General features: G+C 36.3%; 2 protein-coding genes and 1 pseudogene across 3 annotated transcripts; 1 reads left to right on the top strand and 2 right to left on the bottom strand.

Annotated features, from left to right (window-relative positions):
* On the bottom strand, nucleotides 1–1,631 carry LOC147523872 (guanosine nucleotide diphosphate dissociation inhibitor 2 pseudogene; annotated as a pseudogene).
* Nucleotides 1,632–9,118: 7,487 nt separating this feature from the next.
* On the bottom strand, nucleotides 9,119–9,907 carry LOC147523873 (uncharacterized). The gene has a single exon (XM_086572746.1). The coding sequence runs from the start codon at nucleotides 9,905–9,907 to the stop codon at nucleotides 9,119–9,121; it is 789 nt and encodes a 262-aa protein (XP_086428872.1).
* Nucleotides 9,908–22,316: 12,409 nt separating this feature from the next.
* LOC147523874 (uncharacterized) lies at nucleotides 22,317–24,739 on the top strand. 2 transcript variants are annotated; one of them, XM_086600367.1, is made up of 4 exons: nucleotides 22,317–22,510; nucleotides 22,580–22,839; nucleotides 23,196–23,357; nucleotides 24,396–24,739. In XM_086600367.1, exons 3-4 carry the CDS (start codon nucleotides 23,256–23,258, stop codon nucleotides 24,603–24,605), a joined length of 312 nt encoding a protein of 103 aa, XP_086456493.1. In that variant the 5' UTR covers nucleotides 22,317–22,510; nucleotides 22,580–22,839; nucleotides 23,196–23,255; the 3' UTR covers nucleotides 24,606–24,739. The 2 variants fall into 2 exon arrangements, with proteins under 2 accessions (XP_086456493.1, XP_086456484.1); XM_086600358.1 differs by having other exon boundaries at nucleotides 22,374–22,510; nucleotides 23,232–23,357.
* The last annotated feature ends 3,043 nt before the right edge of the window (nucleotides 24,740–27,782 follow it).

The following is a 27,782-nucleotide window of genomic DNA, read 5'->3' on the forward strand; positions in this document are numbered from 1 at the left end:
TCAGCTTCTCATTCTTCCGCAAAGACTGGCAAAGACGTAAATCCACACCGAGGTCGAAAGTACCTTTCCAGTGATAAGGGTATACATGTTGAGCACATCCATAACAGTTGACTCAAAGTGTGTAGTGGCATCATAACTCATTGATATAAAGCAATTGTCCAGGGAGGGTCCATTGACAGGTTCATATCTATCATAGACATCGAAAAATATCTCATCAACAGGCCCTAGAAGGTCGATTCCTTGCTTCAGTTCAACTTCAGGATGATCGATCTCTGCTTCCGTAGAAACAAAGGCAATGAATTTTCTCTTAGCGGCAACATTGTGTGAATACGAACAGCAGAAGAGGTGCATGTCTGATCTGCGGCCTAATTGCTTCTGAGGGAGGATGACTTGCACCGAATGAGAATCATTTGTATTCGGGATAGGATGGCTCATAATACAGATTGCCCTGGTAACCCTCCCAACCTTCCTAACCTTATTGGGCAAGTAAGAAGGATCACAGACAACTTTCTTGCATCTGGTAGTTTCCCCTTCGGAAGTGTCACCAAACACCGTTACCTTTCCTTCATCATCAAACTCTACCTTGCCTTCAGGTTTATTTAGCATGTACGTTCCACCATACACTGCACTGAGCCGTGCAAAAGCCTGAGGAAGCTCTGCTAAGCCATGTAGAGGATATATATACGGTGATCCTCCTTGAAAACGTGCTACAGATTCTGCATAAAGCTTCATTCTCATCATTGTATCAAGTGCAGGTTCATCAAGGTAACAGTCATCTCTATGAAGTGCCACAACATGACCAATAAAGTCCACTGTGTTGTCATCGAGACCGTATTTCGCAATAAGTTGTCTTGTAGTTACTCTTGTAAGGTCCATTCCCTCGTGTGTTTGTGGTTTGTAAATCTTGAACATAAATGAAAAACTTGCGAGCACGGCGCTTCTCAAATAAACCCATTAGAGGAGATTTCGGGGCCTCCATGTATGCATTCTTTGGAACCTTTCATTTGTTAAAGACAAAACTTCCATCGACAGCCTTAAAGGACAAATATTTCGTAACATCTGTATGGATGAGTGTGCGCACCAGGGTACCATTTACCATCATGAACTTTGGTATCATGTCCACATTATAGTCCCTGCTAGAGCCTAAATGTGCTGGAGGCTTGTCATCTCCCCTACATCTTTTCCACAGTTGAATGAGATTGAGCAAAGTCAACCCTCCGCCGTAATAGTCATTCCTATCCATGTGCAGGACCTTGAGGCCGTCAACAGAGAGAAGACCGCTGAGGATGCATTCTTTGAGACCTGTCCCCAAAACAATCACATCGTACTCTTCATCCATGTTTTTTTTATTTTGATTGATGATTGAGGGTTTTTTTCTCGTGATTTACTTTCAACCTTTCAAGCAAGTCCTTCACGGAGGGAAGAGATTATATTTCATAAAATAATAAATAAAGAATAAGATAGTTCACACTTACAGCATCGTTGTAACTTGGTAAAGGAAATGCATATTACAGTCAAACTCAATCAAAAGCAGCAGGATGCATAAAAGCCAAAGAGAATGATGGAAGATGGTTCTATTACAAACTATCATTCTTAGGCCACATCTATGAAAAAGCTATGTTACAATCCTTCATCTGACATACTTTGCCGCGGAACTTCATAGGATGTCAATTAATAAGATGAAATTAATAATCTTTCTCTATCAACACAAAACATATCCTTAGAAGCGACAACGAAGGCAAAGTATACACACTGCTTAAACACCATTAGCCACTTCCTTATAACCAGAAATTCAGTTCAAAGCCCCCCGGAAAATTCGGTGCACCAAGACTTTTAACAACAAATTCAACACCTAAAACCGTTTTTGGTAAATAATCTCTTTTATTTTTATTTTTTAATCTTTCCAGTTAAAAAAGATTTCTGAAACACTTAAGTACTTGGAATTTCAAAAGTTAATTCCAACCATATCAAATTTTAGTAAAGCAGTACAACACACCTATGAGTTCCTCTTTACATTAATGTAACAACAATAAACGATTAAATTGTCCAAAAATAAAATAAAAATAAAAAAAATAGAAAGATCATGGAGTAAAGGATTATACCTTCTATATTACTCAATTTCTTTTTGAGCTCCTTGTTTGCAAGTGAAGCCTCAGCAACATATACAGAAGACTACGCAACAATAGATGCTTCTAGTGAAGCCTCAGCAATATATAGTGTAGTGTATGTCGTGGGATATGCGAATGGCAGGACTACTTCTAAGTACTAATGCAATCCTGGACAGACTTGACCTCGAAATTTCCAGTCCATTAATTTATAATTGATGAATGCTTGGAATAAGTATTCGAAGCTTCAAGTTCCTGGGAAGTAACATTGAATATCAATAAGGTTGTTCGGTACCATTGTTCTATCACCATTTGCTTGTAATAAGGCAGACCAACAAAATCTGAATTATTGATAGGCTTAGGTGTACCAAACTTTCTCCAAGCCCCATTATGACTCATTATCATCCCATGAAGACCTTATATAGAATCAATATGAGTGGAATAGTTGCAGATCCTCGAATAGTGATCTCACATATGTGGGCAAATAGATAAATTCTTGAACGGGTTACACAAAAAAAACTCTTAACACCTAGAGTACAGTACACTAACATTCGCCAAACGAAGTCCATGGCTTACTTGCATGACCGCTTATAAGAGATGAACTCTCACATGACTTTTCCTGAGAGGCATAAGAAAATAAATCTAGGAAATAATTTAGAAAAACCGAATGATCAAGTATTTATACGAAATCAGCACACACAAAACAAATAAAAAGAGCAAATAAAATCAAATAAAAGAAAAATACAATAGTCTACAGTCGAATAGAAAACACATTGATCATTAAGCACACCTTCGAGAACCCGAGGCCCACACTCTTAAGATGATATAGTACTCTTAAGGACGTATGTGTAAATTCAAGCCGGAAATCAACTACAATGCAAAGTAAAAGGAGAGATAAAGAGATCATGACTAAAATATAGAGTTAACTCGAGTGAATCTAAAATTAAGACATCTTTACAGCCTCATACTAATATACTATCAAGCTAAGCATCATAAAACACCAAGACAACACCAAGACAGGGGGTGGGTGGTTGTTTATCACATTATGGGGACATACTTAAATACGAACTTCCACTGTTCCACATTAATGATTCATATAAAAGACATACCTCCTTGTAAACAAAAATGTATGCCTAACACGGTAACACCAGCCTAGATACAGAGTACATGCATGCTTTCTTGATGATGGATGATGTCCTATATATGCGATATAAATGCAAGCAGTATGAACCCAATGAAGTTAGAGCCTGTTATTATTTTAAAGAACAGCAACCAAAAAATTTAACGAAAACAAAACATAGAAAAAATAAAATTAAAAAGAAAACTCTTATATGCACGACAGACATGGAGCAAAGTTATCTAGTCCAGTACCTAGACGTTGAAATGTTAAATGCACACACCAAACTAAACAGGTCGTATACATGGAGAGTTAAAGTAGAAAGTTACAGAGAAATTAAATCTAACTTTATACCAGGAATGAAATCTAAACTCATTTTCAGATGATAGTTTCTGTCTTTTACAAATCTCTTGCACTTGAAATGTCCCATTCCTAGTACGGGCATTGCGCCCGTTAATAGATCATCTTCTCTCCATCATTAGCCGCTCAAACTTTTGCACCCGGGAATGATTGAAAACAGAGACAAATGAAAGCAAAATAACATTCAATAAACACATCGTGATTATATTTGTTATAGAAGGAAGAATGGTTTGTCAACAGTCAAAGAACATACACAGTTTCTTTGAATATATTTGCAAATAACAATATGATGAGAAACTTGAAGAATCAGAGTAGTATTGGTTCCACAATCTTACCAATAATGAGAACGAACAAAACCAATAATAGAAAATAATGATGTGGTTTCTACTCCATTATGATGAGTGAGGGATAAAGACATGGGAAGGTTTTTGAGATGGGATATGTGGGTTCCTCTACATGAATCTCTTTTGGAACTCATTTTGTCTCGTTCATCAGTATTCTTCAGAACTCAAGAATGAATATATTCTTTTAAGCTTTCATTACAACATTGGATGAGGTTCACGAATTGTCAAAACAACCATCAATGTCTTGATAATATTCAAAGAGAACCCTCTTTTTCGACAATTAACCCAATTCGCATCCATCTGGTAAAGAAAAAATTGATTTTATCGATTTCAATGAGAGTGGCTTTTTCAGGGGATTTGCAAGCAAAGAGTTGGGAAAAAGTTTAAAATCTAGGTGCGAGCTCTCTTTTACTGTTTGCAAAAGAGGTGGGAGACGTGGAGTCGAGATTGAAACGGAAAGGTTTTCGTGTATTTATTTGTGGTAATTAAAGTCTTAGTTTATTAAATAACGCAATTATTGCTAAATAAATGGCATTAATAGTAATGCGTACAAATCAGAATGGCGTGGATTTGGTTTTCTAATATACTCCCACATGAAAAGATTGATTGGCCCTATTTAAAAGTGTTAATCAATTGTTTTATTTAAGGACAATATCAGTACTGAAAATTTATAAACACATAAAAAGACAAAATAGTCCTCATTAATAAATATCTAGACATTTGATTTTATTATTCATCAAGGGTATTATGCGTCAGAAAAAGTCCCGGATGAATTTAAGAGGCCACGATCATTATAGGCTATACTAGTAGTAGAGATTCATTGGTGTTGTTTTTTCGTTTAGTAGGAATTGATGTTGTGATTACTAAAGATAATGTGGAATACTTCATGTTCATGTCTTCATTGGCTATACTATGAAAATGTCTGAACCCAAACGTTCAAAACACATCATATCCACGGCAATTTCTCCACAAGTATAACATGAGCTGATCAAAGGGGTCTGTCCAATGCACTTGGTTGAACGGTATCTCATTAGAAATGTGCACGCCACAAAAGTTTTTGAGGCTTGTTTTGGTAATATTGGCACAATATTCCGGCCAGCCACAGTACAGTATGGACAGGGCCGGCTCTGGGGTAGCCAAGAGAGGCAACCAGCTGGGGCCCAAAAAATTTAGCCCAAAACTAGGGCCTCAAATTCGCTGACGACTATTGCCCTATTATCTCTATTTGCGTGTGATTTTTTTTTCATTAGGGTCTGTATGCATAGTAAAGGGCCTCCACCTTAAGAGCTCAGCTAGGGCCTCAATAAACTCAGAGCCGCCCCTGAGTATGGATATAAGAAAGAACTTTATTTACACAAAAATGGAATAGGTGAAGTCATAATAACAAATCTATATTTAGCTAGACCACCTCATTACACATGGTACACTATATATAAGGTCTCAACTTTCAACTCTTCAATCTCCACCTGAAAGGCGATGATGTAGAGCAAAAGCATGTTCACAGACTCTTACAAGTCACAACTTACAACCACTGCAACTTTATTAATCAAGAAATTGGTCCCAAGGCCCAATTTTGGAGAAAATGAAGTCTAGAGGACACGGTTTTTTATGAGTAACTCACAAGGACAAATTTTGGGGAAAAGTAACTCACGAACTCACTATTTCAAAATTAGTAACCCTCAAGGACAAAATAAGTTGGCCCCGCCTTTTTACATTTTTTAAAATCTCAGTTATACCCTTCCATGAAAATAACCCTCAAGGACAAATGACCCGAATTTAAAATAAATGTTTTCCGATTTTACCATTTCTGTCATTTTACTATGAACAATGAGTATTCATACCTTCTGCTGGTGTATGAACAATGATTGTTCATATCAAAATAGGTTAATGTACTTTATACAATATATTGATGTATGAACATTGATGTTCATACCAAAAGGACTATGAACATTCAATGTTCATACCCAATTAATGTTCATACCTAAAGACTATGAACATTGAATGTTCATACCCAAAAAACTATAAACATTGAATGTTCATACCCAATCAATGTTTATACCCAAGGACTATGAACATTGAATGTTCATACCCAATCAGTGTTCATACCCAAGGACTATAAACGTTGAATGTTCATACCCAATCAATGTTCATACCCAAGGACTATGAACATTGAATGTTCACTGTGAACATTCAATGTTCATACCCAAGAACTATAAACATTGAATGTTCATGTATGAATATTCAATGTTCATACCCAAAGGATTATGAACATTCAACATACCCAAGGACTATGAACATTCAATGTTCATACTAAATACATCGGGTCGTTTCATCTGGGCCGGGACGTTAATTATTTTGCGTCAGGGGTACACTTGACATTTTATCTACCTGATCCGTTTTTTATTTCGCGTCAAAGGTATACTTGACCTTTCATCTACCCGGTGCTTCTGAGTTACAAAAATAAAAAAGTGTCCTTGAGAGTTACTTTTTCGGTATTTTTGTCATTGAGAGTCACTCCTTGTTTATTAATTTTATTGTGAACAAGACCTACAGAAAATTGTATGTAGTTGTGGATGCGGGCCAAAAGCCTTATGGGCTAATGATGAGGGAATTGTGTTTTCAGAGATTACGGCCCAAAGGACAAAACCCAATAATATTTTTGCTATAAGTCTTCAATTTTAATTTTGCCAATAAGTCTAAAATTGGATTGTCGACTATCATTTTTTACTTATTTCGGCTCAAGTACACATTTTCATTAATAATTTCGGCTCAAAACAAACCGGACTGACGTTAATAATTCATGAGTTGAGACTTCAGAGTTCCACTCTATAATTTTCAGTATAAAATAAAGCCAGTCGGTGAATCGGTGATATTATTCATATTACTCTTATATACGTCAAAATTCTCTAAATCTTTGACTCGTTCTTCTTCCCATTTTATACATTTTTATTGTTGTCTTCTACATAAGATCTCCTTATATCTGTAGTATATGCTTAACTGCTCCAAACGCAAACAACCCAAGTACTTTCGTCTCATATGCATGGGCGGATACAGAATCCACTCAAGGGGTCGATGTCACCCCATATGCTTGTTAGAATGTGACGTTGTTGGAGTTATGCTTATGAGTTCATAGCACAATCCACGACCAAACTTTAGATTTACAAATTAAATCACTACATTTGGTTTGCATGAAGGGATGAAAGTGAACACATGCCTTGGCCACTTTTTGATAAGATGTAGATACATGATTTTAAAAATGGAAAACACTGACTATGGAAAACACTGATTAGTAGGAAGTCTCTTTTTAATGCGTCAACGTCATTATGTACGGGTTGTTGGATGTGAATAAAGAAAAGAATAAAGAGACAAGGACAGAATTAATAGGTAATAACCAAAGCGCATATTAGGCTGTCCTTAAGAAAAGATTTCGCCCCTTTCAATGGTGTAGAAAGGCAGCAGTGATGTCTTCCTCACAGGATTTAATGGTTAGCAATGATCGACTTTGCACTAGAACGCATACCCCTACTGAAGCAAGAATATAACTCTCCTCGGCGGTTGGCGGAAGAAGAGAAGAAGAATAAGATGGGAATTCGAGTTACGCTTTTCTCGATTTCGTGTGGTGTGAAGGTCTGTCTCTGGAATTCACGAGTTCTGAAGAAGTGAAAAGTGTTTCTCTGCGTCTGGATTTGGATACCTCTCCATGGACGTACAACCCTCAATATATAGAGGAAGGTAGTCGGTTTCTAGATGGGAGAAGGACTCATCCTCAAACTCTAAGTCAGTTTTGCAAACAGATAAGTAAGAAGAAACCAACTAGAGATAGGACACTTTGAAACTTTGCAAAAAACAGAACAAATTTAGGCTTTTGGATAGCCACTACCCACTAGACGATGAAAGCCCAAGCCCAAGCCCATGCCGACTCGGTGCGGGTAGCATGGCGATGTGGTTTTGGATGAGTCCTCCTCCTAAACACAAAGCATTTGTACCTAAGGGCACGCCTTATGGTAGAGGAATTCCTCATATACCTCACTTGCTAGTGGTGGTTAACCAATGTGGGACTATCCACAATGCACTAAAGTGGAGAGAACACACTTTGTTAATCTCCTCCACTTTGCACACACACACTAGTATTTCGAAATACTCATAGAGATTCCAACACGGGTTTGGGTTCTTGGCACTCAAAGGCGAAGTAATTACTAGTATACCGTGGTGTCGAACTCGCGAATCTTCGTCGTTTCAAAAGTGGAGAGAATGAATTGAATGGGATTGATAGGTTTCACAAGATAAAATAGAAGATTAGAGAGGAAAAAGAATGATGAGAAGAAAATAGCCCTTGTAGACAGTGGCGGAGCCAGGAATGTAAGTGAGGGTGAGCCAGCCAAACAAAAACCAAGCATACAAAATAATAATAATATATATATTAATGTATTAGAAAAAAAGAAAAGAAAAAAAATAATCAAATCTAAACAAGTACTAATTCATAGTTTTCCTCGGCGGCCTTCTTTTTCGTCACATTTCTTTATTTTCTGGAAGTGTTGTAAGATCAACTCGGTATCAATGCTATCAAAAACTTCTTTTTCAATGTATGTTATTAAATAATCATTCTACCATTCATCGCCATCCGATTAGCATAAAACAATTCTTTATGATATTCATAGCAGAAAATGCCCTCTCCACAGTGGCAGTAGCAACAGGTAAAATCAGCACCAACTTAATCAACAAATAAACAAGTGGATACACAATGTCTTTCTTTGTCTCAACCATTTTTTTGGCTAGGCCGCTAATTCCATTTACTTCACCAAGCTTAGTGTCGAAACGCACATCAATGATATAATTCTCAAGTTGATCCGCTAATTCCATCTTATCTATCTCTGAAAAATCATCGGCATAAAGTCGAGCAAAATGGATCAACTTTTGCTTATTGAAAGCAACAAACGATTCACTAGGATCAAAACATGTCATACAAAGAAGTAATTTTGTGTTTGCTTCATTAAACCGATTGTTTAACTCTTGAAGTTGCAAATCAATACAGTGATAGAATAATCCAACACGATAGTAATGTAAAATTGTAAACTGGTGTTTCCTTCTGCTCTTCGTCGAGACCTCCCTCGAGCCATATACCTCTCTTCCATATTTGGAGCAACCACTTCATGTTTGGCACATAGTGAAGAAACTTCAGTTAGGATACTATCCTACCCATCATCTTTCATCGTCTGTAAGCGTACCTTTATTATTTTAACAAGAGCCATGACATTGACAATGTCTTGGTCTTTACGTTGCAAAGCCTTTGACAAATCATTGCTAATTCCTAGTATCGCTTTCATCAAATGTAAATTGAAGATAAATTCAAAAGACTGCACTGAATCCAATAATCTGTAAGCTTCACCTCTTTGTTCCGAGCTTGAACCATCTTCCACTATATTATTAAGCACATCAACTACTGAACCATAAGTGGTTATCATGCCAAGAAGTGTATAATAGTGTGAGCCCCATCGAGTGTCACTAGATCGTTTAAGATTAGTCTCTTGATTCAACCCTTTACCACTTGAAATTTCTCTGCTTTGTAACGTTGCAACAACTCTAGCCTTCATTGCATCGCGCAACATATCTCGTCTCTTACATGATGCTCCAACAGTATTTACCACATTAGAGAGAATACTAAAAAGGTTAGCGATTGACTCCTGGTTCTTTGCAACTGATACAAGGGCTAACTGAGGCTGATGGGCAAAACAATGAACATAAAATGCAGACTTATTCTCCTTCATTACAAGTGGTTTTAGGCCATTCAAATCACCTTGCATATTGCTAGTCCCATCATACCCTTGTCCACACAGTCTAGATATGCTCAACCTATGCTTAGAGAACAACTCATCGATTGCCTTTTTAAGTGTTACTGCACTAGTTTCCTTAACATGCACAACTCCAAAAAATCTCTCAATCACGCAACCTTTCTTGTCGACATAACGCAAAACAACTATCATTTGCTCCTTAATTGATATATCACGTGCTTCATCAACTAAAATAGCAAACAATGAATTTTCATGATCTTTTAGAATAGCATTTGTAGTTTCTACGGAAATTAATTCACAATATCTTTTTGGATATCGGTGAGGTCAATTTCTGATTTTTGGAAGCATTATCAAGAACTTTCTTAATTAGCCGTTATGATCTTTCGAAATTGTATAAGTTCAAGAAAATTACCTTTATTGATCGACTCATCTGATTCATCATGGCCACGAAAAGCTAAACTTTGTCTCAAAAGAAACCTAATGCAACCCGGTTATTGCGGTTAGGTGTATTCGATAATCCCTTCAAACTTGGTCGATTATGCGTGAAGAAATGTCTCCGATATCTTTGCTCTTGATTTAACAAAGCCTGTGCTGCCCTGTAAGCAATATTATGAGCACTATTCGGTCCTCCAACGTGCTCTTTTAATTTGGTTTTCCTTTCCCAATTAGTAAACCTCATGTGAGAAAAAACATCCCCACCTCCTTGTGCCCCGTTATTAGGTTTAAAGATATAACAATATAGACAAAATGTGGCATCTTCGTGAATACTATATTCCAACCAATTAAACTCCTCATACCACTCTTTCTGAAAGCGTCGGATTTTCTTGCCTCTTGTTCTTAGAGGAAAAGCATGATTAGGCTGGCAAGGACCCCTAAGCAAATATGTTCTTCTTACCAAGTCTTGATCATTAGGATGATAATCTGAAATATTTTTCCTCAGTGCAGGGTCTCCCTGAAAACTAGACAAGTCAAGTTCTTCACGATTTTCACGTTGAACCCGTTTTAACGTGGGTTGTTCAACACAACCATCATCAGTTTCTTGGTGACTTCGCTTTGAGGAGGATCCTACTTCAACACTGGCAACATTATTTGTGTTATTAGGTAGTTGAGTAGGTTGAGCAGGCAATGACTTTCCTTTGATCAAATACTTTAACATATCTGTTTAAATAATTTTAAAAAAAAACCATTAATCAACTGAATTGAAATTGCACCAATTAAAATAAACCACCAATGATATTATGATATTCACAAAATTAAATTAAATAAAAATATGTGGTTTAATGAATTTACAAAAAGAATATAAAAAAATTAAAAAAATATGGCTTAGGAATCAATATAAAAAGATAAAAAAAATTTAGACAAGAAATTTAATAATATTAGGCTTACCTAGAAGAATTTAGGATTTATAAATAGCTAACTAGAATAATAAAGAGAAGGGAGAAAAAGTGGAGTACCTGGGTCGTGGTTTTATATAACTTTTTGATAAGGAGAGAAAAAGTCAAAGTGGAGTACGTATTGGTTTTTGTTTCTTTGTTTGGTTTCGGTGGTTTGTGTGTTGATTGTTGAGTCTAAAAGATGTCCTGTACGATGGACTTTATACTGTTGAGTCTGTTTTCTTTTTTTTGGTAAAGTTTTCGGTTATGGGGTTTTAGTTTTTGCCGAACAATAAAAAAAAAAATTGTTTTGCTGAAAGTTGAGGGTGAGCCAGGGCGTACTCTTCCCCCTGGCTCCGCCACTGCTTGCATATTGTGATTGTGAAAGAAAAAAATTCAGAAAAAATGAGGGTATGAGAGCAATGAAAAAATTGGTGGAGGGAGACTAATAAAGGAGAGAAGCAGTCAGACAATCGGACACAGGACAATATTTTTTTGGGTCCCTAGCTAGCGCAAGAGAACTGGCTACGTTCGTTCGGAAAAACAAACTTTCAAAGATAATACTGGTAGAAAAAATTGCAGACTAGTCAATGGACCGAGGTTGGACTTACGATTTTGCTAATATTCCATTGGACAGGGCCAATAGCCTATTACGGAAAAGACAAAATATCTCAAATAAATAATCCATGTACTGTGCAATTTTTGTTTCACAGTACATAACTCTCTACTTAAAAACACTGTTCTAAAAATCGGTCTAAGGCGGGACGCTTTGAAGCGTCTCTATCTTATTAGGCGCCCAACCGACTCACCTAGGCCCAAGTCGTTTAAAAAATCGGTGGACCGACTAGACGGGTCTAGGCGGTCCAATCAATTATTATTATTTTATTTTGTTTTGAATGATTAAATATCGAAAATTAAAAGCCCGTGTAGGCTTAAGATTTGAATGAGTTTAAAATACTAAAGTCCTAATGTAAATTTATATGCATTATAACAAATAGTATGTTTTTATATGAAGTCGATATTCTTCAACTATTACGCATTTTTGTAATAAATATCTTTGTTTGTGTTTATTTTTTGAGTTATGGAAAATAATTTTTTTCATTTCTTGTAGTATATGTGTGTATTACTATATATATTAGGGAAAAAACAATCGTCTAGCGCCTAGCCCGTCTAGGCATTGCCTAGTCGCCTAGAAGGCCTAGGGGCTAGCCCACAGCCTAGCGTTTAAAAGTTAAAACTAGCCCTTGAGCCAGCCTATGGCCGGGATTGTTACATAGCATGTTTTAAAGGTTCGGCTATACTTGTGTTTTGGGCTTATGGTTGGGCTTGGTAATTTAGATGCTTTTAGTTTTAGACTTTTCTTTTTGCTTATTTTCAGGCCCATATATTGCCGGGCTTACTCATATAAATCTTTTATTTTTGGATCCTATATAGTGAGTTGGGCTTAGAGCATAAGCCAATAATTTAATCTGTGTTACCAAAAGTGATTACATTTTTAACCATAGAAGGCAAACACGTGTCAACGTGTGTAACCCTTTTGCATTGTTTTTTCCGTTTTTTTCACTACTAAAACATGGTCTAAAAAGCTAACAAAAACCAGGGCCCAAATTTTCCATAACGGCCGATATTTCGGACCCCCAAGAACCGAAATATATCGGGATATATCGATATATCAAGATATTTCAGAAATTCTAATTTTTTTGTGAAATAGTTAAAATTTCAATATATATCGAAAATATCACCGATATAATGACATATGTCGAAATTATCAGTCAACAGTCAAAAAAATCAGTCAAACAGTCAACAAGTCAATCGATATATATCAAATATATCAGATATATCACCAATATATATATCGGAAAATACGATACATAATTTGTAGAGCAGATTTCGTTTATCATACTTTTTATATCATAGTTTATACCACACCCCCTTACAAGATGAATTAAGCGATAATAATTTGTGGATATGATTTATTAACCATAGATAACATCTTCACAAAAATTTATCTCATTTAGAAATCTCTAACCTAGTTAAAAGTTGTTGTAAACTTTGATTTTTTTTTAACGGTACATATTTTTCGATTTTGCAATCATTTTTTGACATAGTTAAACATTATAAAATGAGGTGAAATTTTATAGAGGTGATCTTCATGGTTAATTGAACACATCCACAAAAAACTATGTTATAATTCATGTTGTAAGTAAAGTTGTGGAGTGTGGTATAAACTATGGTATAAAAAAAGTATGGTAAACGGAATATATATATCGGTCCAAAAATAAATTAATATATCTCACCGAAATATCACATTATTTCTATATCATGTACCCATATTCTGATATATATCACCGATATATTGATATATCAGATGATATTTTTTGGCATTGAACAAAACTATAGTTGGTGATGCGGGTTTTTTTTGGTCATGTGTCTTGTGAAAGATTAAAATAACCTAAGAAAAAGCAAGCATCATATATAGTTGAAAAAGTGAAAATTAAACTTTATTTGGATTTTCTTTTTAGTATACTTTAGTATGTTATTGATGTTTATTTGTTAAAAGTCTGTTGTACATTCTACTTTCAATGGAGATGATTTTCCCAGTTGGATTTTTTTAGGAGGTTTTCAATGGTTGTATTGGGTGAACTCATTTTCTACATATATCTAAAATATTTTAATTCTCGTGACCCTCAGTTACAGTAGGGCAATAGTGATTGATTATCGGAAAAAAAAATAAAAAGTAGGGCAATAATGATTTAATATTTTTTAATGTATCTCTAAAACTCATGTCTTTTGGCCTTTTTGTATGGCAAAAATCGTTAATATCGTCGACTACAGGGGCAATCACTTTGTCCTTTTGTCTTTTGATATGGCAAAATCGTTAATATCGTCAACCACAGGGGCAATCACTTCGTCCTTTTGTCTTTTTGTTTCCAAAGTCAACAATAGCTACATAAAGTAGAGAGAGACCGTAAAGTAGAGAGAGAAATAGCTAGAGACACGTGCTACACGTGCCATTGACTAGTCTACTTAATATGAGCGGAATCTAGATTTTTCGGTTGATTAATTACCTATAACCAAAACTTGGCTTGCTCCACCATCATCCTTTGTCAAGATTAATATGGATATAGCTTTTTATTCGGAAATTAAACCTGTTGATATTGGTTATGTTATGAGAGATGACAATGGAATTTTCTTAGTAGCAGGTACCAGCAGAGCATGTGGAAGAAACGCCGAGGAGGGAGAGAGCCGAGGGCTCAAATGCGCCATCCAATGGGCGTATGTCTTAGGCTACAACAAGATTATCATTGAAACGGATTGCAAAACAGTAGCTGACTTTTGGAATCACCAGGCTACTAACGTCGGGAGGATAGCCGCTAATATAATTATAGATGCACAGTACTACATCTCCTCTTTTGATTCCCTAAGTATAACACATGTAGATAGATCGTGTAATAAGATTAAGCCCATCCGTTAGCGACCCGGTGCTCATGATCTCGAGAGACTGCATTTTTGGGAGATGGAAGCACCCACTTGGTTACTAGGACTATTGCAGGAGGAACTTATAACATGTAATATTCAGGTGCCTGACGCACTTTAGTGCATATTTATATATATATAAAGTGGTTTTACCAAAAAAAATATATATATGGTGAAGACGTAACAGTGCAATATGTCCCCATTTACTATGAATTCCTTGTAATTAATTTGAGTTTAAATCGTTTAATTATGTTAATAATTTAGTTTAACTTTGTGATTTTGATTGATTTTTCATTAATTTGTGGTGGTGTTGTTTTCAGTTGAAAATTTGAGAATGAAGAATATTTCTCTACTATAGAGTTTGGTGAACTTGTGCTTCAGCAACCGATTAAAATGGTTAATTAACTCCATCGATCTTGTCACGTTTTCTGTTTAGACCTCATTTATGTTTGAGATAGTATTGAAATGTGAATATATATGTTATCTATCTAATAAAAATATTTGGTGTGGGGCCCGCATATATCACAAGTTGTAGCATGATACTTTCAAGTGAGCTCAAATAGTGTGATGGTTAGCTAAAGACTATTGGGTTTGGGCCTCTGGGTAAAAAGGCTTAAAGGGTTTGTGACTGTACTGTTCATCCCCGGACCGTAGGCACGGGCAACTCCTAATTTATAATAAATCTTCCACTAATGGCTAACTTCTTTCTGCTTTCGATCTGTTCACTTCTGAAAGTGAAGAGTCTGGAGGACTATATATGTTCTTTGAAAATGGACGATGATTCCCTATGTTTAGGTTATATGGTAGTGTTTGAAGACCAACACGATGCCTCTAATTTCTTTTATATGTTGCAAGTTTTTTTAGAGGAATTGGTTGATGGTCCCTTTTTCAATTGAAATAAGTAAAATAGGCATAAAGATTTTGGAATACAATTCATAAACATGCCTATCTAATGTATCGTCCCATTCTTGTAAGGGGCCAGATGCTTTTTCATTCAGAGAAATTATATATACCTAGTTTTGCTCACCATAGTTATAAATTTATCTAGATTTCTGTCTTTATTGGTTAGTCACATGAAATAATCAACATAGAATTGGATGACATACAATAGTAACAATACTAACAAAATAATAAAACATAGAATTTGTTAGTAAACAATTGTTATGTAGTGAATAAAACATAGAATTTGTTATGTAACATTTATAATTAAGTTCTACCGTGTCTGTTTTTTCTAAAAATATCATTCATGATTGTTGTCACAACCCGAATTTCTAAACAATAACAAAGTGAATATTTGAAATATAAAAATCTTAAACATCACTAGGTTCACTTGTTTAGAAACCCAGACTATGACAGAGGATACTACACATACAAAACCCTAACAGCCATGTTATAAAAGAATCAACTTAAAAAAAAATATAATCTCAATAATTATCCGCAACTTCTTTATTAAGATAACATCCTTCCAAATAAAACATCAAACAAACTCTCAATATAAAATTCCTCACTACCATGTTCTCATGCCATGAAAAAGGTAAACTACGTTATTACATCCTTCCAATAAAGAATCAGACCTAAAAGAAAACTAACGGACTGCTCCAGGCACGAATCCCAATCACACGCCGCGATTCCACTGCCTACCACCTATGTTCCCAAGAACACACCCACGTTGCCAAAACAAAGCAAACATGGGTCGACAAAATGGAATTTGCTGGTATGAGTAGACTAACTACATATAAGCATTTCAAACTTTACTTATCCAACTAACACTTTAAATCTATCATAACCTAATCATTCTCAGCTTGGAAGACAGGTAGTTCCGTCATCTCAACCGGCATAGTTTCTTCCCAAGCAAAACTTTCATTTTATTAACTTTCATTTTATTAACTCATTCTAATAACTCCTTTTAATATATAAATAATTGAATTACACTTACCGATATCCGTCGCGGTATAAGGGTAGGACCGCGTCCCTGCACAAAATATTATTAAGTCCTATCCTCCTGCAAAAGAAAGTTAGAACTTGTATATATAACATATGTAGATATTCTATATGTATTCAAAGGTAAACCCAAGCACACTCGTATAAACAAATCAATTTCTCTTGTCAATTACTCAATTACTTTTCTTATACACCCACCCTTTAGTACCTACTCCACGATTTGCACTCCACATATTTGCCAAATCACACATTCCTGTGTGCCTCTCTCCCACCGAATACCACAATATCATAGCCATCTTTGGGCTTTCATACACATATTTCACAGCCTCTTTGGGCACAAAAACTCAGGTCATTCATGGCACATTCAATGAATACCTTAAGTCATTCCCGCCACATTCAAAGAATACCTATCATATCACTAACGGGCCATTCATGGCACATTCAATGAATGCCCTGGGTCATTCCTGCCACATTCAAGGAATACCCAATCCTACATTCCCGTACACTCAAGGAATACAACTAACCCGCAAGGCGAATACCTTAGTTCTTCTTTAGGGGCGGGTCCACAAACACGGTCATTCATGGCACATTCAATGAATACTCGGGTCATTCATGGCACATTCAATGAATACCCTTATATAACACTAACGGGCTATTTATGGCACATTCAATAAATGCCCACCTAACATATGACATCATCAGTCATAAAACTCAATTCCAAAACTTGAGGCGTGGAGAGTTCTAAAAGGGTGCGGTAAGTTTTGTTTACGCATTATTGAATTTTATTGCATAACTTATTTAGAGAACGAAGGAAAAATCTTGATTCAATTATTTTTGGTTTACGCGTTATTAATTTCATGAATGTATAAGTGTCATAATGTTGTGTATCGTAAAAGACTGAAAAATCACAAAGCAGTAAATACACGTACACAAGTATATTTATAAAGGTCCTAGCCTAAGTCAAACATGCTAAAAGTCCTAGACTTATCCTAATAGACTGAATCATAATTTTAGGAAAAAGTCAAATTTTCGGGTCAACTGGTCAAAGTCAAAGTCAACTCTGGTCAACAGCCAACCTTGGTCAACCATGCCTAAACTCCAAAAACCCAAAAGCCCAAAGCACTATGGCCCATAGTCTAACTTAAGTCAAAAAAATAAAAATCAAAAAGTTAAAGCCTAAGCCCAACCCACGATTTTCGGGCCCAATCCCAAATCAGACTTTACTGTTCATCTTCTTCACTCTTCTTGTCACGCCCCGAGACCCAACACACATCCCGAGGATGTGGAATGAATCTCGAGGCCGACACCTATCCCGATTCTACCGAAATTTCGGCAGAGTTTCCTTTGTTTGATCGACATTAAGTAAACCACTAAAACGTCATAAACTGTCGCCATAACACGGAAATCCTAACTACAACCTTCTAACAACCATATATATACAACCCAACCTTCTAAACCACATTACATCCATCCACCACTGTGTAAGTGTAACTGCAACTTGAATACATCAAATATTACATCAAAATGACTAGACTATTACTATACAACCAAAAGAAAAGAGCTATGCTCATTTATACAAAGACAAAAGAATAACCTAGATTATTTCTATGTGACCCAAAATATAAACTTGACTCTTGTCTCGTCAAGCATAAGGGAATCCTCCCAAATCACCATAACCGTCATCACTAGGGTTAGGGGGAACCCTCCTCCTCCGCAACCGCCGTCGTGGAAATGTTAAGTAGGATGAGCAAACAACTATGCCGGTAGAGAAACATACATAACCGATAAATAGTTTACTTATAGAAAACCTTTAAAACATGCGGGGTTTCTATAATAATATTCAAATATTGTGACTATGTATATATACATCACTAACTAGCGAGAAATCATCTCGACATGCTTCATTGATATACAAAATATAGTTTTTCACAATCATCATACAACTATTGTGGCACGTGCATCCTATTAGAATGGTGAGAGTACGACCGGTACTCGACCCGATCGCAGGGCAATCTCGGTTCAAGATACTTCCCGGTGTGAACCATGCACCGTTGTTTTTCGATTTTACCGGCGAGGGGATTTGAAATGCCGTTGTTGTATTCGTACACACAAAATCCCAAAAGCTTTTAGGGCTCGGTGGGCCCTGTGACCCACGACCCCATACACGGCCGTCACCTAACTTACGGTGGTCAACCGTTCGACGACCGCAGACGCTTTCGGGATCGACACACATCCAGTGGACTAAACTCTCTCCGGCGCCTAAACCTCATCGAGGTAACATGTAACCCCACACAAGCTAATCACCATACTGGCGTGACACGCATAAGCATGGTTATCTAGAAAAGTAGAAAAGGAATTCCGGACTACATCCAGTGATGCATCCCTTTAAAGGTGGCCCACCACCTCGAAAAGGTGTACACCCAGTTTTGAATCTAGAAGCTAACGATCTCTCGAAATGCGACAACAGTTCCTTCTTTATAGAATTCACGGTTCCTTTTTCTAAATCCCTCGTGATAAACATAGTAATATCTATATATATATATATCTTTCATTATTACCGTTTGTTTTCAAATACTCTAGTTACATATCTAGTTTTTCTTTTAAAGCTGTTGATTATATAGGTGTGAGTTCTGGATTTCCAAATCGAAAGTAGAACAACCTATGACTCCCAAACGGGCGATCATAGTAAATAACAACCGATGATTCCCAAAAGCGGCTAATCATCGTAAATAACACAACCATCCAGGGAACAATCCGGAACCTCCCACCTAGTTACAAACAACCGGGAAATCCTTCCCGCATTACAAAAAAATCCATCTCTCGTCTCCTTCGAGACAAAGAGCTTAACGTTCCCCAAAACTAGTTTTTCACTTTTAACAAAGAAAACAATCCCTCGCTACCCGATTTTTACAGAAAACCCATTTCACGCGAAAGCTATCTATATATATAGTTTATAGCGAGGAAATACAATGAAAAACATGAATATCATATATACATGCATGGTTGATACACAACTATCTATTTCCTAGTTAAACAATTCAAATCATGCATGAAAATAAAGCAAGGGCTATATCTTGGTATGTAGGTTCCTACCTTAGCAAGCTCCGTTCTCCTCAAGCCCACTTAACGAATCAAGCCCACTTAATCAAATTCACTCGAGATCACTCCTATAACATCAGATGTATACGTCGGTCGTTAGAGTTTATCAAACTAACGAGAAAATTCTTATCTACGAACGTCGAAAAGAATCTCGACGCTAAGGATTTGGTTTTGTAGATAGCATCAAAATCCAATTCTTTCTCAATGTTAAAATTTTGTTTTCGGTTAAATTTCCATCTAACTACCGTTAGATTCAGAGCTCTGAGGGCCATTTTCGCACGCGTTATTCGACGAGGGTTCTCTGAGTCATTTACAGCCACTGTAGGACCGCACGTCAACGCCAATCATATCTATCAATCCTACTAACTATAACGATTTTTCCCAACTCCAACTGCAACAAATTCCACTCTTCAATTCACATTTAATCCAATAATACTAAGTGGGTGTTCTTTCTCACTCACTCGATACTCGATGTGATCTTAAACAAGTGTGAACTAGCATCAATGCTCTAAAATAGATTGAATATTAAAATTCTTACCGAAGTCGTGACAAAATAAGCTCCTAGCTCATTTGCTCCAAAAAAAATCGCTCCACTCTATCGCCTCCAACCGAAAACTCTTGCCGCGATGACATCACCCCCAACTCAATTAATTCCATCAATACATCACAAGTTATCGACATCGAAGTTTAAATTATTTGATGGAGGCGAAATCACTCACCTTTCACTTCATTTAAGCTTGGTATGCTTTGAAATTCACTAGCTTCTCCAACTTTCTTGCCGAATTATACAACCACCCCATTTAATATCTTCGATAACACATCCAATCCATTGAAACGAAGTTTAAACTAATTGTTTGAAACAAAATTACTCACCTTCGAAAAAACACGACGCCGAGTCAAATAAATTTTCGAATCTCCATACTCGCAAGCGTTCTTGTTGTGGAGGAGGATTGGCTCGAATTGAGGTTTTAATCACCTAATTTGAGAGAATTTGAGTTTCTCTCACCTAGGGTTTAAAGGATGCGGTGGGGAAGAAGAGGTGCGATTTCTGTTTTCGTGATTTCTGTTTTGGGCCTATTTTTGGTTTAGTCGCGATATGGTCAAGGCCAAGCCCAATGTGACCCAATTGGGCTTAAGATCCTAATACTCCTAACCACCAACTCGTTTGACGTCGCGTCGTAATCATTTTTCCGGCCCATCCCGCTAAATTTAATCTTCTATATTCTATCTCACCGCAGGCTATAACAATAACCCACTCATGCGTGTAAGCTGTTACATTTTCGTGCCTTCCGAACGCAGAAAACCGCTAACCGCCATTTTTGGTCAAATTTTCGTATATGGTCGCTTACCTAACGTGACTTAGGAGTCGGAGTTAAGTTCCAGTAAGTTACGTACGTTTGAAATATAACCCCGACGACCAATTTACATAAATGACCCTAGATTTATTATGAAATTTACAAAAATACCCTTAACAAGAATTTGAGTTTTTACACTTCTCCTCCACCACCAGCAGCCAAATTTCCGGCCACCACCATCTCCCTTCTCCCTCATATCGGTTTGACTTCTTTTGAAAAACCAAACCACTTTAATAAACGCCAAAACCTCAACTCTTGAATTTAACATCTCGCCCAAAACTAGATCTGAGACAGAATTCCCGCCGCCATTAATGCCATTTCCAAGCTTTTCCAAAGCTTTAATAGCACCTATTAACAGCACCCATCCCAATCACAGTTTGATAATTCAACAGCATACACCACACAACAACAAAAGCGGTTCGAATAGTTCGCGGAGGATGGGCGTGCCGCCATTAATGGTCGCTTGGAGCTTTCCACAAAGACTCACAGCCCTCCCCTACCGAATCTACACTCAATCCCTCACGACAATCAATTCGCATATAACCCAAAACAACTACCATACAAATTCAATACCACAATAAAGAGTTCAAACGAAATCCTAGGCGATTTCTCTTGTTGGGCATCGCCATTAACAAAGACACACAAAACTTTACCAATACCATTTCATAGTCTCACGCAAATCAATATGATTAACATGTTTATCAATTCGATGAGAAAACAACAACGGAAGAATATCGTAACAAAAAATACTAAGTGGAAAACTAAGTTTTTCTTCGTACCATAAAACTGTAAAACTCAAGGTGAGGTGAAATAGAAAAAAAATATGACTACTCACTGTTTTAAAACCGAACAGCTTCTCCAAGAGCGAAACCCCGAAAGCCCAACGTATACTGTCGTGCGAAACTAGACGATCTTTCTTGTTCAAACCCCCCTTTTTTTTTCTCTCAGTAAAACTCTCCTTTTTTTTTTTTTTCTCAAACTCTCGTTTTGTTTTTCCCTAAAAACTCTACGTGAGAAACTCTATTTTCTAGTTTTTAAAAACTTCTAAAAAAAAGGATAACTCTTATCTAGTTATTTACGGGCTTTTATCCGTAACTACTGGATATCCTATATCTATTTATATATTACATTATTATTATTATTATTATTATTATCTTTATCTTTATTATTATTAGGAAAAATAAAATAAAAGACGGGGTGTTATAATTGTTTACTTGTATTATTATTTTTTTTGGTTTAGGACTATACCTACTTGCAAAACATATCAAAGACCATTAATATTGAGTACTTTTTTTTCTCTGCAACTGACACATCAGATTTTTCATAAAAAAAAGAATTCTACGCCATTTTTTTGCAGATTTCAATTGTTCGTAACCCAAAATAGATAAAAATCTTTTTTTATACTCTTTTTTCAATTCTACAAAACACTCCCAACTCTCCAAAAAAAATTGATCTCTTCAAACCCTCTCTCTTATTCTTCCCTTCTTCCAAAATTAAACAAAGTCAAAAACTTCAAGATGATGAACAATTCTATACTGCAATTTCATAAGGTAAGTTAAACTTTCTCTGTTTCCACTTTGTTGGAAACCACTTTCAATTATCTTGATTTCCTTTTGCAGGCAATCACAGAAAACAGGTTTGTTTTTTTTTTTCCTCCTGTTCAAAACCAGTCAGCAAACTAATAGTTGTCGTAGTTGTCGTCTTTTCATTGTGAGAAACTGCACTGGAGTTACTGCACAACCTTCTTCTTTAGAGAAAAAACCCCGTCTTGTAGATACAAAGAAGCCCGAAGAGAAGCTTCGTGCTATAAGAGAACTTTTTTCTAAGCCTGGAATTGGTATTGATGCTTATATTGTCCCTTCTCAAGATGCCCATCAAGGTTTGACTTTTTTTTTTTTCTATTGTAAATAGCTAAGCTCAAGTGCTTTAACTATGCGTTCCAACATGCATATCCAGTTACAATATCACACTGGCAGCTAACAGGTGCATTGATGATTTTGATTAATCACGCGTAGTGTAAAACAAGCATTATATTGACCACAGCACGTATCAAAAATGTAAAAACACAAAACATCACTTTTCCTTTTCGTTCTTTGTTGGTACAAACGCCAGAAAAAGTAGACATGATTATCTACCTACTGCTCCTATATATGCATGAAACAAAACCATAATCACGCAAAATATGTTACATGCTATATTATGAAAACCAGTCCTCTCAACTCTTCAACCTTTCAGGTTTTGTGATCATTTGGATTGGATTTTGATATACAGAGTGAGTTTATTGCCGAATGTTTCATGCGAAGGGCATATATATCGGGGTTTACTGGTAGCGTTGGCACTGCTGTTGTCACAAAGGATAAAGCAGCTTTGTGGACTGATGGGCGTTATTTCCTTCAGGTTTGAAGTCACTTATTATATTCGTAATATTGGTCGTGGTTGGTGTTTAATGGACAAGAGGAGAGTAGGGTAATATTGTGTGAGCTAATCTACAATTGTGTTTTTAAAATAGATTTAATTCACATATGTTAACCATTTTGAGATCAACCCATGTCCTCAGTTTGGACGACACTGGGTTTATGATAGCCTTTGGTTCACAGGTTCAATTCGAGCTTTAAACAAGAATACAGAAATTTCACTTTTACATGATCAAGTAGAGCATGTAAGAGTGGCGGGCTACTTCATTTAAAAAATATTAAGCATGCCTCTGCTGACTTAAGATCTCCAATGAGCTAAAATTGCACCCGTCTAGAGAAGGTCTGACCAAATTGCCAACTAGATGGAACAATGTTAGGGAAGAATCAAGTCTCTCCGTCAGTAGTAATGACCTTGAAGGAGAGTGATTGATCATTGAGATAGGAATTTGACTGCCAATTAGCTCCCCAATTCCTTGACATTGTCAGCCATCCAGTTTTTGAACCTTTGATTGACACAGACTGATAAATACAAACCCTTCCCCTCCCCTTCTTTACCTTTTATAGTCCGTAGCCTATTTAACTTTTTCCTTCGTTTATGGCCATTCACTTTTACATTTATGTTTAGCGATCTTTGTTGTTTAGACTAAATTGTTGTCTAAGTTAATGTATATAGTATTATGTCGTGCTTAGTTTCCCTACACAAGGTTGTAATTTTTTTTTTTTTTGAAAAATGACAGCCAATGGGAACATTTTTAACGTCTATGTTTACATAAAAAATGGCAGTCGTTAAATTGTGCTTCAGTAAGTGATTGCTGCATAACTCTATGTTTCTGTAGCACCGTTTCGTGTGTCCTCACCATGCGTCTATCTTTGTGACTGCTGCTTTTTTTAACCTTATCTCGGGCTTTGCATATCAAACTTCACAAGTAGCATGTCCTGTGTATCCATTGTTGTATTTTCATCCTATTTTTGGACTGATATGTTATGTGATATTGACTCTGATAATGATATTTTGTTACAGGTTGATGCAGGGAAAGACGAAGTTTTAGCCAATGGGGCATTGAAGCATGAGGAAAAAGACATCAAAGAGCCAGAAGAGGAAAATGCTTCGGAAGGAGAATTCATAAAAGTGGAGAATGAAGCATTAGATGTGAAGGACTGTCCCCATACAAATGAAGCCACAAGAGATTTGGAAATTAAACCATCTGTTAAGCACTTTACTGGCAAGTAGAGACCTTTTGGAAGCCCAAGAGAAAACAAAAGAACTCTGGGTTCTTTAAAATTCCTTAGTAGTGTTATTAACAATGTTGCTTATCCTGTTTTTAAAGGCCGATTATATGAAACGTCTTTTCCCAATTCTCAAAAGTGGTATGCCTCGAACACACTCAATCACGGGATCGACATTGGTATTATCTTTTTTTAAGAAAAGTGATTTGACTATATATATAAAAAATTATTTGATTTGTACTTGACATGTTATATCAGTAATGGCTATGTTAGAAATTCATCAAAGCTCATTCTACTAATTAGATATTTATTCAAGGGGATTTTCGGCTTTTGAGTCTTTAGCTATCTATGAAGCAAGTCCGGCTATAGGCCGGGCCAAATGGCTAGTTATACATAGAGACCAGATCTTCTCCGCCCGCGGGTGTAAAATCTGTCCCTACACCTTACAAAGAAAACTTGACATTTGTACAATTAATTAACAGCCTAAAAAGTAGGAAAGCCAAACGGAGTTACTAAATACAAGGAAGTAAAGAAGTTCTCTCTCCCCCATAATCGGATAATCCATCTTTCTCTCCCCAAAACTCCCTCTCCTTCTCTTTTAAAAAAATTATAGATTTTAACCTTGAAGAAATGGCATTGCAAAACACTTATTTAATTGTGATTGCAATATGCATTGCCTCCTATTTAGGGCAGGGAATCGGGTCGAGTTTGACCTGACTCAAATCCAAATAGTTTGGGTTCGGGTCGATTTTTATATCCGTTTAGTTATTCAGGTCGGGGTCGGGGTCGGGTCTATCGGATTCGGATATATTTTTTGGGCTTTTTTTGAATTTTTAGTGTTATCCGATCGGGTTAGTCGGATATAATTGGGTTCGGATATTAAATTTCGGATATAATCGAGTTCGGGTTCGGATATTATGAAACAATTCGGATTCGGATATAGCCATATCCGATCCGATCCCTGCCCTACTCCTATTGAAGTTAAACATAAAGTTTCACTTAATCTACTATACAATTTGTTGCACAAGTTTGCAATTATTAAAAAGAAATCCCAATCTAGGTGAGAGAAGAGAAAACATGAAAATAAGACCCTACATGAACTCTGAGCTAGAGTCTTTCTTCTTCAACCACCATTAAAAGAGAGAGGGATTGGGAGAGAAAATTGATAGATTAAGCCACGAACATTCTTGGCTTCCTTCCTTTTCCTTTCCTTTTCTGTTTCGTTTTATTTCCTTTTAACTGTTTTAGTTTTGAAAACAACTTAACCTCCGATCTGTTAACTTCCTACTAATGGTTGTTAATTAATTGTTTAGATGTCAAGTTTTCTTTGTAAGGTGTAGGGGGCAAGTTTTACATCCGGCGGAGAAGATCTAGTCTCTTATACATAACCTATCCAAGTAATATGAGTTGATCTAAACAAGTTCACTTTCTTAAAATATATGTAATTAATATTTTTTTGGTGTCTATTTATCTTTTTGTAGACATTACTATGGTTGTATTTATTGGGAATTCAATATCTATTATAACAAAACAAAATGAGAAGACAAAGAGTGGGCATGATTACGTAGGGATCTGAGTTTGATGGAGAATAGGTGTATGCTCTGAGTCGTTTTGAAACATCTTTGAGTAGTCTTTTAAAACACATTAATATGTAAAAATGTCAATTTAAGTTGGAATATCTTAACTATTGGGTTTAATTTGTTAAATGTAACGGTTGTGTTAAAGGGTCCAAAACACAATTTGTGAGATAGCGCATTAAAACATTATCAAAGGGCATAAAACAAGTCTTGCAACCAATGCGTTGCCTCTCCCATCGCATTTAGGTTATTAAACTAACGCTATGCCGCTATTAGAAGCTAGCTTTATGGTTCTACTTCGTGTTTTGGATATAGTCTTTCTTCCCCATATAATTTTTCACTAGTTGAATTCCAAGTTAACTTGGCTATAGACTGAAGCACATTTGGTAGTTTCATATATAGTTATGCGTTGGATATTTGGACTTTTGAAGCACTAATTTGCGTTAGCAAAAGAAAAAATGCATCGCTAATACAGACGGATTTGGATAAGAGATGGGTTTTGAGGTTATTTTCCTCTTGTTCGTTTTTGGTAAAAATCTAATCACGTTCCCACACCCCACCACACGACCTGAAATTTGACAAAAACTAGAGAAGACGCATATTATTAGAGTCCTTCACTTGCAAATTGCAATACTACTGAAAGTCATTAGTTAACATGCAAGAGCGATAATCTACTCCTTGGCTTATACCCTGAGAAATGCCCTGTGGGTTGGAAGGACTCCGTGGTATGGTGTTCGACTAGGAAGTAGAAGCACTCGAAGGTCGGTAAACACCTTTAGGATTTAGCAATGAACAAAAAATTTAAAAATAGGCTTTGGCTGCAGGCACCTTCCATTTCGTGTTGGACAGACTCAAAAAAAAAAAAGATTTATTACAAGTTATTCATTGAGCTAAAAAACATGCCCCCCCTACATAAAGTTAAACTTGTTGACAACCTCTCATAGCCCTTCTCCCCCCACTTTTACTCCATACATTTAAAACTCACGAGTTATAACTAAACCAGTACGTACTAAACCCTAATTCCAAAAAATTATACCCTAAGTCATAAACTGATAGAAAAATGGGTGTGTAATTAAAAGTTCAAAGTGTAGTGAACACATGGAACTTGAATTTACACAAATCCATTGAGAAATGAATGAGTAATTTGTCTCCAAATTTATCCCACTTGAGATGATGAAATTATTGAGAAATAAGTGTAAAAAACATTGAGTCCCACATGAGAAGAACATCAAAGAGTTATTGAGTTTGTAAAGCCTAATTGTGGCTATTTGGGTTGGACCCCAAGGGTATCACTAATTTTCCGTGGAGACGAAACACAATCAAACTCAACAAGCACGCCGAAGATGTTGGGAGATTTCACTAGAAAATCACACCTCAATCTAGTTACTTTCTATCTCAAATGATTTCAACTTGGAGCTCACACCAAGAAAATCACTCACCCAAGACTTTGGTAGTTATCACAACAAACTCAACAAAGCAAAACCACTAGATTATCATCACAATTCATAGCAATAATAAATATGAAAGTAAATAATGCAAAGAGACACAAAGATTTAAGGTAGTTCGGTAAATGTTACCTACATCCATACAAGAGCCGAGTTTCC

The sequence above is a fragment of the Coptis chinensis genome, chromosome 1, assembly GCF_015680905.1.
Source record: "Coptis chinensis isolate HL-2020 chromosome 1, ASM1568090v1, whole genome shotgun sequence".
Classification (NCBI taxonomy): Eukaryota; Viridiplantae; Streptophyta; class Magnoliopsida; order Ranunculales; family Ranunculaceae; genus Coptis; species Coptis chinensis.